Here is a 12539-nt window from a genome sequence, read left to right as displayed (position 1 = left end):
GCCCTCACCTCCACAAGATGGGTATTTTCAAGCATATGTTTTCCAGGGAACATCTCCTGCACACAAGGCTATTCTGGTGCTGCTGGAAGACTACTCTGTCCCTAAGCTTGTTCTTGAATACACAGGTTGAGGTTGACCAGCAGGCCTACCGGAATATACTGCAGTAACACCAACAACAGATTTCACTGGTACTCTAAGAAATAGATTTCTTTCAGTAAAAACTATGAAGTCAGCTCACCTCTCATTTTGAGCATGTTTAAAGTTGTCATTCTCAGGAAGTAAAATGAAGGGTTCGAGGTTTTACTTTGTTTTAATTAAAAAAAATGGGAAAACCATCAACAAGCTTTTTCTTGTCTGGACAGCTTACAGACAACAGCATTTTTCAGTAGTCAGGAAAAAAAAACAGGATAACACATCAGGAAACACCACACTCTCAATATTAAGGCAGATAAATTTTTTTAATCTGATGGAATTTAATATTTCATAGACATAGTACAGAAGCATAAAACTAGGAAAAAGCAGACACTAACACACACAAAAGTGTTTCAAAAGTTGAATCCTGCATTATGCATCTCCTCAAGAGAGACCCACATACCCCCAGTCCAGTCCTTCCCATGGCTGCACCAGTACACGAGTAACTGAGCACCAGCACGACCACACGCCCGAGGATGGAGTTGCAGCGCTAGCACCTCTACTCAACCGGAGGCAGCATTTCAGGGTTTTACTGGAGTGCTGCTATTCTCCTGCCATCTCCATCTGGCACACCAGTCCCGCAGGGCTACAGCCAGCTGGCACAGCTCAGAACAGCCTTGGGGCTGCTCTAGACTACACAAGGGAGTAGGCCAGAGGAAAACCAGTACCATAAAGAGCTAATTTACAATCCCATTATCCCATCATCCTCGTGTGCGTGATCTATCCACATGCCCCGTGGACCAGATGCTTTAAACTAACCAAAAAAAGAAGTTAAAACATCTTAACAGAGTTTGATTATAAAAGACAGAAATCTGAACTTAGAGACAGGCCTGTTTCAAGAGGGAAACAAGTGGCTCATAACTTGATTACTTAGAAGAACACTATTCATTTCATTAAATTAAATGCAGTATGAAAAGTGGATTTTCTGTAATAGCTGATCACAGATTACAGGCATTCTACACTCCCTGGTTCATTTATTTTTCACAAGGAAGTTTGAGTAGAAGCAAGTTATTTGCATACAGGAATAAGTTCTAATGACTGTAAACATAAGACAAGGCTCGTGTATCAAGACTCAGCACACACTGGTACACCTCTGTGAAAGCCTGCAATAGAGGTCACTTTACGGAATGAAGTTAGTATTAGCCCCACTTTACAGAAGAAACCAGTAGTACGTGGAGAACATTCAAACACAGTCAATCTGTCACTGTCCCAGTCCAAGGGACGGCAGCAATTGTGACTCAAACTGCCATAGGCAGCCTCCAAGAGTCACCGCTCAGGTCCTCTCCCATCACCCAAGCACTCCTTCCCTTGAGGGACCAACACTACAGCTGTTTGTTCAACCCTATGTTGACACAAACATACAGACAATTCAGGTGAAATATTATTAAGAGGAGAAAAAAAAAAATTTTTTTCATCCTTATCCGTTCTTTCCAGTTCACAGCGCAATCGCACCAACACGATGCAGCAAATGGTATGACAGCAAGAACGTGCAGCCAAGAGCTGGTCATTCCTTAGACCGTTAAGGAAAGACACGCATACACCCACAGCTAAAGAGCAGGATTTCACATTCCCCACTCACTGGTCTTTGGTGATGATGCACAGAAAAGTCCAAGTTTCACATCTCTTGCTCTCCTCTGGTAAATCAAATATTGCCCTGTCTGGCATCCAGACCATTTGCCAATTCCACCACATACTTGTGTCTCACTACTACCCACATATATAACTAGCTTTTAAATTAAAATGTCAGATTTGCTAACTTGCCGCCTTCTCCTTAATGCTGCTTTCTTGCATTCTTTTTACCAATGCTTAAAACAACTTGTCTGCAAAACAGTTTCAAGCTACGGGTACAATGTGCTCATAGAATTAAATTGCCTTTTTTATAAAGAATTGCTATAATAAAGTAATTCTTCAGGTTACCACTAAACTGGCATTCCGGTTTTATACAGTCAGACTTTTGCAGTACACAGCCTGAGACAGGAAAAGAAAAACTTCACCTCCTACTGCCCGAAGTCTTTCAATAAGGGCCTGAACACTTGCATTCCAATTACGAGATGTCCCTGTGACCTCAGACATACCAGGATCTCTCCCCTCAAGTTTCCTTGTTGTAAAATACTTGCACACAGGGATGACCAAAGATTTACTTAGCGTCATAAAGCAATTTCTCTAATGCTCCATGTATATTTTTCATTTTCACACTTGGCCCTATCTCACAGATATAAGTGACATACTCCATATAATACGAACTTCGGTACCCCTCCATTGCACTTTGTGATTTAGATCCCTCCAATTAGCAAACAAGCAGTTGAGAGCAACTCTTCTGCATATGCAAGTTTGATTCAATTCTGGTAAGTGAATCAATGCAGGAAAACTACAAACAGGGATGAAAAGAGATTGAATTTATTGGGGCAACTCTGGAATTTACAGACCAAGAGAAGTTTTAACAAGCAGAATTACGATGTGACAAGAAAACACATCACAAGAGCAGTAATATAAAGTAATACTGGACAAAGTATAAGATCAACTTCCTTAGGGAACAGCCTCATAATGACAGAGGAGAGCCCCGTTCCTCTTCATGCGCATAACTGCAATAACTCTTGAAACCATTTTCACTGCTTTCCTCATTCTGTTCTCCACATCACTGTTAAGATCATCCCACAACGAACACCACAAAATGCAGTCACGAACGACCAAAGAATGGAGTGTTAACCATTCACATAAAGATATCCAATAACAAGCTTTTTTTTTTTTTTTTTCTGGACAGGGGGCATGCTTGCTATGAGAGCATGACAGAAGTCAGCAATGTACAGAAAAAAAGATTATATGAGAATTTCACCCTGGTCACTAGCTGCCAAGCAGGACAGAGATCCAGTTTAAGAGCAATACTGGGCAGTAATATGAAGATAATGAAGCACAGCAAAGAAAAACATAAAACCTTAAGGCAAATTTTGCATTTGTCACTGGAGGGCACAAGGTTACAAAACCTCACCTAACATAAATAAGGTACTGAAATCAGTCAGCTATCTCAGCTGTCTTCACTTATGAAGTTGTCATACATCTGTTGTGCAATAAATCTTACCTTTATTTACCCAGCATATTCTAAAGAATGTCTCTTAAAATCTGACTTGCATGCACTAACAAGCCTGAATGCACCAGACAGAAGCCCAAATTATAATTAGACAAACTTTGTGAAATAACATTAGGTGATTCAGAGACACAAGGAGGGGAAGATTCCTCCTCTTTTCTTTTTTTAAACAGAAATTATTGGGAGGGTGGGTGAGAAAAGGCAAAAATAAAGATTATAGTTGCTGTTTTCACTCCTCCTTGTGAAACACACTGAAGTAATAGAATTCAAGTCTGTACGTTATGCAAAACAAAAGCCCTTTAAAAACAGAAGCAGAACATACATATAAAAGCTGTGGCAGTAAATTCAGTAAGATGAATCTAAAGACAAATCCTATTTTAAAGGCCACTTGGATGCTTGAACTTCTGAGTGACAAGTGAGACAATCACCACAAATGGAACTCATTGCCATCAGTGCCACACTGGTGTTTGATACTCTATCATCCCATCACTTAACTATACTCAAATACTACAGGGTCTTCCATGCATTTAGGCAATAATTAAGTTATTATTTTGTAATTTACACTTTTCATATTTATATATACTAATTTTTAAATTGTGGATTAACATATATATATGGATGACAACAACTTGGTTTAGTATACTAGTGCAAGAGTTACAACATAGAACTCCAGATTAAGACGCTAATGAAAAAGCGGAGATATTCTAATAATCTCTTAACTGTAATGTAGATTAATCATCTCTACAATTGAATTCTACATAAATACAAGCCATTAAATTTATTAATAGTTATATTTTTTACATCTTACATGTATGTGCAGAAGAGCTTGGCTGTGTGTGCAAGCCAACTGTCATGTTGCAAAATCAGCATGGTATAAGAACAAGACCAACACCACGTAAACATAGTTGAACCTGGGTTCTCTTTTCAGACTTACTAAGGCAGCATCATATCTAGTGAGCTGCTTCTCCCTACTTTAATAAGAGGATACTTAATGTATTTGACATGTTTAATGTCGGAATTTGTTACAGGACATAAGAACTTGCACTAGCCCTGGTATTTATGCTAAAAAGATGCTGCATTTTTTTCAAGTGTGTTGAAAACAACTTTTGTTACCATGTCCACTTTTTAGAGTTTCACCTTGTCTAACACCCAATTTCTTTATTCAATGACAAGTTTAGCACACTTTAGACCTTCACAGAACTATTTCCCAGGGATATGCTGACCTCACCAGTGATAGTATGCAAAAGGTAGACAAAAAGAGCCATGTTAATTTCAAGCTCCATTAAACACAGGAAAGAAAGAAGGAGGGGAAGTTATCTTTACCAACTTGGGGGAAAAACTTCTCTTTACCAACTTGGAAAACCAGCAGAGACAAAAAAAAAAAGGCATTTTAAAATAGTGCTACATATAACCAAGAGGTTTTTAAAAAACCCAAAACCACAAAACTTGAGTAGCATTCCACGTTAAGTAGAGGACTAAAAAAAAGTCGAGTATTTGCTGTATTTCACACACAAAAGAATGTGACAAGACAGACCCTTACTGCTAATCAGTTACCAACTGATAAAAAGTGACTATCAGGTTACTTTGAGTCGACTGGTGTCTGGTAACAGTTCACTTTACTGATCCTCAAATAGGTCTTAAAATAGATAAAATGATTCTTTTTCTTAAGTGAGAGAGATCAACGTGGTGGAAGCTGTCCTAGCACTAAAGTAAATCACAGATCATTCTGGAGCTGCTATGCATGTCGTATTAACGTGGAAAAAACACATGGTTTAAACCAAACAGAATGCAGGTTAATTTTGCAATGAGAACTCCTTACAACATTGATTATGGTACTAGCTAATGCAGCAAAGTTCTTATCTTGAATTAAGCAGAGTGTACATAAAGGACTGCCAAATCAATACGTAAAAGAATACAACTACCAAGACAGAGCTTTCATCCAGTCAGAACAGATCTATCAGCTTCTAGAACTGCTTCTGCTAAGAAAAGGTTCCCAATTCAGGCCTCTCGGATAACATATGGCTCTCCCTACGCTTCAGCACTGCTTGCTGACAACACAGTCCAGGATAACATAATAAACCGTAACGTCACCATAGCATTTCACTCACTTAGCTCCATTGCCCATAGGTTAACAAGAGACTGGAGAGAGGTGCTCTAGGCAGCTCCTTCTGTCCAAGTCTAGAAAGGCTCTAACAACACCGGTTCTTCGCACGGTTAAAGAGAAAAGATTACTTTTTTAAAATATAGTTCTAGTAAATCCAGAAAAATGCATACAGGTTAGCTTCAGATTGCTTTTATTGCGATGCCACTGCGATGGACATATAAGCAAGAGTATGTATATACATATCTCCCCACCTTAGATGCTACCACATGCTACAGACACATTATAAATACATGGAGAACCATGGGAACACAAGAATTAGAAAACCCAAACCCAACCTTTTCAAGTAGCTATCAGCCAAATGAAATGGAAAGGTATAGCCAGTAAAAAAGTCCTACATCTACCAGGAAAAAGACATCAAGAAACCATAGTGCAAAGTCAATCACACATAAAAAAGAAACATCATGGGTGCTAGGTTTAACATGAGAAACAAAAGCTTTTAAACCTTGTTAATCTTTCTCTGGTTTAAAACAAACCAGCCACTACCGCCACCGTTGGGAATCAAACGAAGAGTTGCAGTAATATTTGTTATGAAGCAGGACCTCCAAAGTCTGTCCCAAAAGAAAACAAACTTTTTTTTTTTTTTTTTGCTCAGACTCAAGTAGTAGTAAGTCAGGAGCAGAGGAGTCAGCGATTCACAAGCAGGCAACTTCCGCTATCAGCCAGCAGCATTCACCCGTTGATTTGTTACTCCAGTTACTAAGACAGAAAATCCTCAAATGAAAGAAGAAGAGTAGAAGGTTTGGAACTGATTTGCAGCTCTGGTTTCATGTTAACGCTACAGATTAAGGCCTGAAACAAAAATGAGGATATCAGCTAACCTTTGTTTGGGGTTTAAAGCTTTGATGGCTTAAAATAAAGCTCAACAGATAGCCCAACAAATCAAACAAAGCCATTCCACTCTGCTCACCTTCACACTACAAGCTCTCCTTCTAGTTTGAAAGCTTTCAACATTTTCAACGTCAAGCAAATAAGATCGTTGACTGCAGACAAAATTAAAGACATGCTACAACTGCTGCCAACAAACAGCCTTGCTGTTAAGCAAACCTTCACTGCTGATAAGACTACAGAAAAAAAAAAAAAGCCTTCTTGTCCAGCATATCCCTTATTTTTTTTCCTTTGTCAGCTTGTCCAGATCCATCTCCTTTCTCTGCAACAGGGAACAAATGAAAGTACAGGAAAAACTGCATTTACTGTGCTTGTTTGTCTCTCCATCCATATTAAAAAAATAGAGAAAGAAATGGTTCCAATACAACTACAATTCATGAGTCAGCTTCAATGACAGAGATCTGCGTAACCTCTGCATCAGACTGTAAGCATTGCCCTGAGAGAGAAACACAAGCAAGTGTTCCGGTAAATCCTGATGGTTCTGATCCCACAACTCAAGAATTGCCATGCACCGCCAGAGTTCACGGCACAAGACTAATTCCTAACCTTTGGCCCAGAAACCAATCATTTATTTCAAAAAACATGGCAGAGGATACAAAATAGGCATTAACACCACTAGGAAGAGGAGGGCCTTATATTCTTGTTCGGCACCAAAGACATAAGCTCAGTGGAGCATTTTCAGTCTGGCTTCTCCCACATATGAAAAGCTCCATTATGTATGAAGCTAAAGTCTCATGTCTGGATATTGCACACCAAAGATCGTGTCTTCACGCCAAGAGGAAAGAGAACATTACCTTCAGCAGGTCTAAGGACCTTTCTACTCCTTAGAGGTTAAGAGCTAAGGAAGATTGCTCAGTTATGAAACTGGAGACCTCCTGAACAATGCAGCTTGCAGTTGATTTTGACACTTCTTACAGGGTTTCAGGAAGAAGGCAGTCCCCACAACACACGGCAAAGAAGAACATCCCTCCTGAGTGAATCAGACAGCTCACACAGGCAGCCAAAGCAGAGTATGCAGCTGAAAAAGAGACAAGCTTCTTGAATCCTGGACTCCTCTGTCAAATTCTCCACAGGATTTGTAATCCAGAAGTTTGGTGCATATGCTAAAAACGTTAAAGAAAAACAAGCTAAGATTTCCTTATTAATTTAAGCAATCAAAACACCAAGCCTGAGAAGGCAGCACAGCCTGGTAAGGTTCCTTGCCCATCTGTTATGGCACAAAGCAAATCGCCTAAGCAACACTTCCCTGTTCCTGGACAGGTATATGGGGCAAGGCTGTAAGGGAGAAAGCAAGTGAGCAAGCAAGTCTCAACAGGCACGCGATGAAAAGTTCCACCATTAGCTTACCCTGCAACTGCAAGGTCATTTTAGCAAGAACTTAACTCGTTGATTTAAACTGTGAAGCACAACACTTGCTACTGAAAGCATGACATGGCATATATTTGCTAAGCTACTATGCTTTTTCTACTTTGGAAGTCAGGAAATGAACCAAAGTCATTTCAGTTTTAAGCATCTACAAATCAATTATCTGTCAAACATTAGAAGGAATGAAGGACTGAAGTCGCAAGTGCGTGGGGAGAAGGATACCTGTGGAAAGGTCATCACCTATAAAAGAAAACGTTTCTTCATATCTGAAAGCATCAATCAGTCTAAAGGGTCCACATAAAGAGAGAATAATGGAAAAAACAATAGCTCTCAAACAGGAAGAAATATGCTAGAATGCACCCGCTGTCAATGAGAGTGTACAACCCCTGACAGGCAATTATTCTTCGATCTATTGGCAGAAGCACAGAACAAACATTCTGAAATTCCAGATAGGACCTTCTGCATATCATGCCTGTGGTCATGATGAGCAGTTTACTTTTATCATCGAGAACAGTTTCAGAGCAGTGATAAAAAGAACAATTCAGAACGAGAAAGACAGTCTTCCTCTAAGGTGTTTAGTGCAGTAAGACAGAATTTAATTGTAAATTCAGCTGCCCTTCAAGCACTGAAACCATTACTTACCAACTCCTAGATACAGAGATGCATCTACATGTCTAATCGTTCACTGATGGGGACCAAAAACTACATTCAGCACTGAAAGACAGATTTTTCTCATCTGTAATTCTAAAGGAGTAACAAAGCATTTGACGTGCAACCCTACAGAAAAATGGAAAAAGCTGACACAAAGGGCTGGCAGTAAGTCTTTTTAGCAGCCTCTGCCTGTTCCATAATTCCTGAATGGGAGGTAGCAGTGTCAAATTTAAGGACCTCTTATACAGTGTTACTTAGTTAAGTGTGAGGTAATTTCCACATCAAAATATTCAAGGTAAAGTCCATGACCTACAGAAACATGAGCTTTGCCATCAGCTTATTAAACAGATTCTAACTATCACAAATTAAAAAATCAAGTTACAGGCCAAAGTCCTAAAGCCAAGACAGCCAACCTTAATTTTGTACCACTTTACATGCAACTTAAGCCCTGAAATGTAGTTGCAACTTTTAATCATAATGATTACAATTTCAAGAGTCGTTCTTCAGATTTCTTCCTCCACCCCTTTTCCAGTTCCACTCTTCAAACAGTGCGATGGCCAGGTTTTGTCTTCGCTTGGGCTTTCCTATCATTTACACCATGGCAAAGCCTTTGCCTAGAACAATGTGTGCTACGACTGCTGCACTTTACTACTTTGGCTAAGATGCAGCGATGTGAGGCAAGCGACAGCCTTCACGCAGATACAATAACGCATCATGACGACAGCTCCAATCCCGGCGTAGACAACGCTTCAGAAGCAAACGTACTCCTACAACCTTCACCAGAATTCCGGTATCTACAAAGATACACACATAACTACCTCTTGCTTCTGACTGGAGATTCAAATACACATCCAGGAAATAGCTTTCCAACTGTAAACTGTGCTTTATAGCTATTCTATTCAAAACGCTGGCTGTAAAGCATACTGAACTGAGAGGTGAAGCTCATAAAAGCTTATTCACAGAAAAGGTACGTATTAAAAATGAACAGCAAACAGCAAGCAGTGTTAAAATGGTCTTCCAAAGCATAATGCAGTAGGCAGTGTAAGTAAAGCAGGAGGAACGGACACTTTCTGCCCCCTGCAGTTCCCATTGCTATCTAGATTTTTAAGACAGCCTTAGGAGGGGTAGTACATTACCATTCTAGAAACCTAACAATTTATAACCAGACAGCCCAGATGTTTTTTTTTTTACAGCTAGGTTCATCTGACTAAAAGTTAAATTGACCAATGCTTCCCATTAACTATCAACTACATATGTCTAATGTTTTCTGTGATAAATTAATTATGTGATTCTCCTTGATTTTGCAAGAGAAAAGAACATCACCTTTTACCAAACCTTTACTTTGACCTCATCATTTTGATCAGGGTTAAGAACAAGAATCCTCACCAATAAATAGGTACTCTTAAGCAGTCTGAGCTACGCGCCTAAACTATATACATACATAATATATGTATATATAAAATATTAAAAGACAAAGGATTGTTTTCTAGTTACTAGACTATAAACATGCCTCCAAACAGAAAATGCCATTTATCAATTCTTACATGTAAAACTGTAAGGTATACATACGGACACAGAATTTCAGTAAAGAAAAATTCCATGGAAGGTCTCACATCTATATGCAGGAGAGGTAAGTGCCATTACTGTTGTCTACATACTTTCTTCAATCTTTATGATTATAGACTGGGAATTGAATCCCAAATTCAGCTACCCAAAATGTGTCCCTATATGTGAATATGTACTCCCTATATGCGATCATTTCAGGTTGGCTGAATTCAGGAGTCCAACTATTTTCAGACCAGTAACCTGCTTAAAAAAATGGGGGGAAAAACAACATTTTTAGCATGTATTTGGAAAACCAATGTTTTCCATGAGATGATAGATAATTTTGAAACAATCCTGGTCTGCTTTATGAGCCTGGCTGTGCCAACAGGAAGTAAGAACAGATTGATTACAACGGAATATTATTTATTTCCAGCTGTTTTTCAAGCATGGTGAACACATCACTACCATTAGATTTCAGAAGAAAAAACCCAAACTGTTCCAGCGTACAAATAGTATGCAGGTTACAAAGAATGCTCCATGCTGGGGGGGGGAGAAGCTAAAGCATTAATTTTGCTGATGAAATTTTATCTTCATTCTTCCACCTAACACTTGATTCATATCTGTCCAAGACACCTTCCTACCTCAGTGGTCATTTTTTTCTTCCGCAGCACACGTATAATTTTTTCCTCCATTTAAGCTACAAGTATTGGTATAAAATACCAATTTGTATTTTGACACACTAAATAAAACCAGATTTTGACTAATATACTTCATAATATTGACTTGTAGGGGATTATAAATGGTGAAAACAAGTTTGGCTGTATTTTGCAGGCCTATCAAGTAACTAATACATTTAAAATATGCTTCTTCTGAGATTTTTTCCTCTTTGAGTAAAAAAACTGGAGAATTGGCTTGTCCTGAGAACATACACTGAACACAGAAAAACGGTTAGCCACCTCATCCTTGAAGTACATCCTTCTTACTCCAGTTCTATTATCAATAATAAGCTGAGCAGCTTAATGCAAAGCAACTGGGATCAGGAAGTTTTCAATGGGTCACTTCAACACAATCTGTGCTGTCCCAAAACCCAAGTTTTCCTACATGGAGCTGTTGCGCTCCCCTCCTCATCCACGAATATGATGACTGATAGAAATTTGCCAAGTCACTTCCAAGTAAAAAAAAAAAAAAAAAAAAAAAAAAAAAAAAAAAAAAAAAACACCAAACTAGTTGATTCTAGGGAAAAACAGTAATTAGTTGCATAGTTAAGAGAGAAGCCCTCCAGCAACCTGCACTGTGGACAGGGATGTAATTTGGGAAGATAGGTGGGGAAAAGTGCTGTTTTGCCTCATGAAGAAGGATTCTCCCTGGTGTTTGCCTGCCCCAAGCACTAACACAAACTCCCCTCTCCCCTTCGCCTACTCCACACTGGGTCAGTCTCTCCCCCCCCCCCCCGCCCTACTACACCAGGAATCCCCTTTTCCAAGCGGATTATGAAGACGAGCAGCCTTTTTTTTTTTTCTTTTAAGGGAAAAAAAATATAAATATTAAGCAGCACCCACCACCACCCCCAGTTCGCTTCCCCGCAGCCATTGTGCCTGCCCGCCTTCCCCACGCACACGCCGCCCTGCCCCGGCCGGCCCCGCCGCAGCCCCCGGGGCTCCCCGCCGCCACAAAGCTCGGCCGCAGGCCGGACCTGCCCGTTGCCCCGGGCCTCCCCTCCCCCGCCGCCGTATTCCGGGAAGCCCTCGCTGCCTCCCGCACCTCCCGGAGGAGGAGGCGCTGCGGAACAGCCCCGCTGCGGAAAGCCGTCCCCGCCGCCGCCGGGGCAGGTGGCGGAGAGGGAGGCCTGGTGGGGTCCTCCATCCCCGGGACCCCCCCACACACCACCTCCCAACCCCGGAGGCACCGACCGCTTCCTCCTCCCTCCCCCCCACCACCGCATGCCGGAGCCCGGGGCCCTTCGCGGCCGGCGGGGCGGGGGAGGCTCGGGCCCACCTGCCCCACGGGGAGGGAGGGGAGGCCGGAGGGGGGGACCCGTCCCCTCCCCGCGCCCGCGGGCAGGCCGAGGCGGCGGAGTGCGTGTGAGCGGCTGGGCCGGTGGAGGGAGGGAGGGAGGGAAGGGAAGAAGGGAAGGGGGGTGGATGCGAGCCGCCCCCGGTACCTTGCGCTTCCTGGTTTCGGCCGAGCCGCTCCACACGAAGCACTGGTAAATGGCCCGCAGGTTCTGCTTCCAGTTCTCCACCTTGAAGCCGGTCACATGGCAGCACCCGGCCGCCGGCGGACTCATGTCAGACCCCCCCACATCAATCCGCCCGCAGACGGGCCGGGCCGGCGGGCAGCGAGCCGGCCCCTTCCCCCCCTCCGCAGCAACCGCACCGACACGGGCCGGGGCGGCCTCACGCCCCCCCCGCCGCCCCCCCGCCGCCGCCGCGCACCCGCCCTCAGGGGCTCCGGCCCCTCAGGCCGCCGCCTGCCCCGCGGCCTCCGCCGCCCCCGCCGGCTGCTGTGGGGGCGCGGGGAGCGGCTGGCACATAGAGCCGGGGCTCCGCGCCGCCACGGCCCCCCGGCTCCGAACAAAGCGCGGCGGCGGCGGCGGGCGGGCAGCGCGCACTCCCTCCCTCCCGCCCGCCCTTCTCCCTCACACACAAAGATGGG

General features: G+C 42.5%; 1 protein-coding gene across 2 annotated transcripts in view; it reads right to left on the bottom strand.

The window, feature by feature from the left end:
• The window catches only part of USP22 (ubiquitin specific peptidase 22), a 112396-nt gene extending 100101 nt beyond the window's left edge, over positions 1-12295 (bottom strand). For both annotated transcript variants that reach the window (XM_074597340.1, XM_074597341.1), the window contains exon 1: positions 12046-12295. In XM_074597340.1, coding sequence (XP_074453441.1) covers positions 12046-12171 — 126 coding nt within the window. In that variant the 5' untranslated portion in view covers positions 12172-12295. The remainder of the gene's footprint in view (positions 1-12045) is intronic.
• Between the last annotated feature and the right edge of the window lie 244 nt (positions 12296-12539).

This window comes from Larus michahellis, chromosome 8 (assembly GCF_964199755.1).
Source record: "Larus michahellis chromosome 8, bLarMic1.1, whole genome shotgun sequence".
Taxonomy (NCBI): domain Eukaryota; kingdom Metazoa; phylum Chordata; class Aves; order Charadriiformes; family Laridae; genus Larus; species Larus michahellis.
The sequence above is the reverse complement of the archived record's forward strand: the minus strand, read 5'-3'. Positions and strand labels throughout refer to the sequence as shown.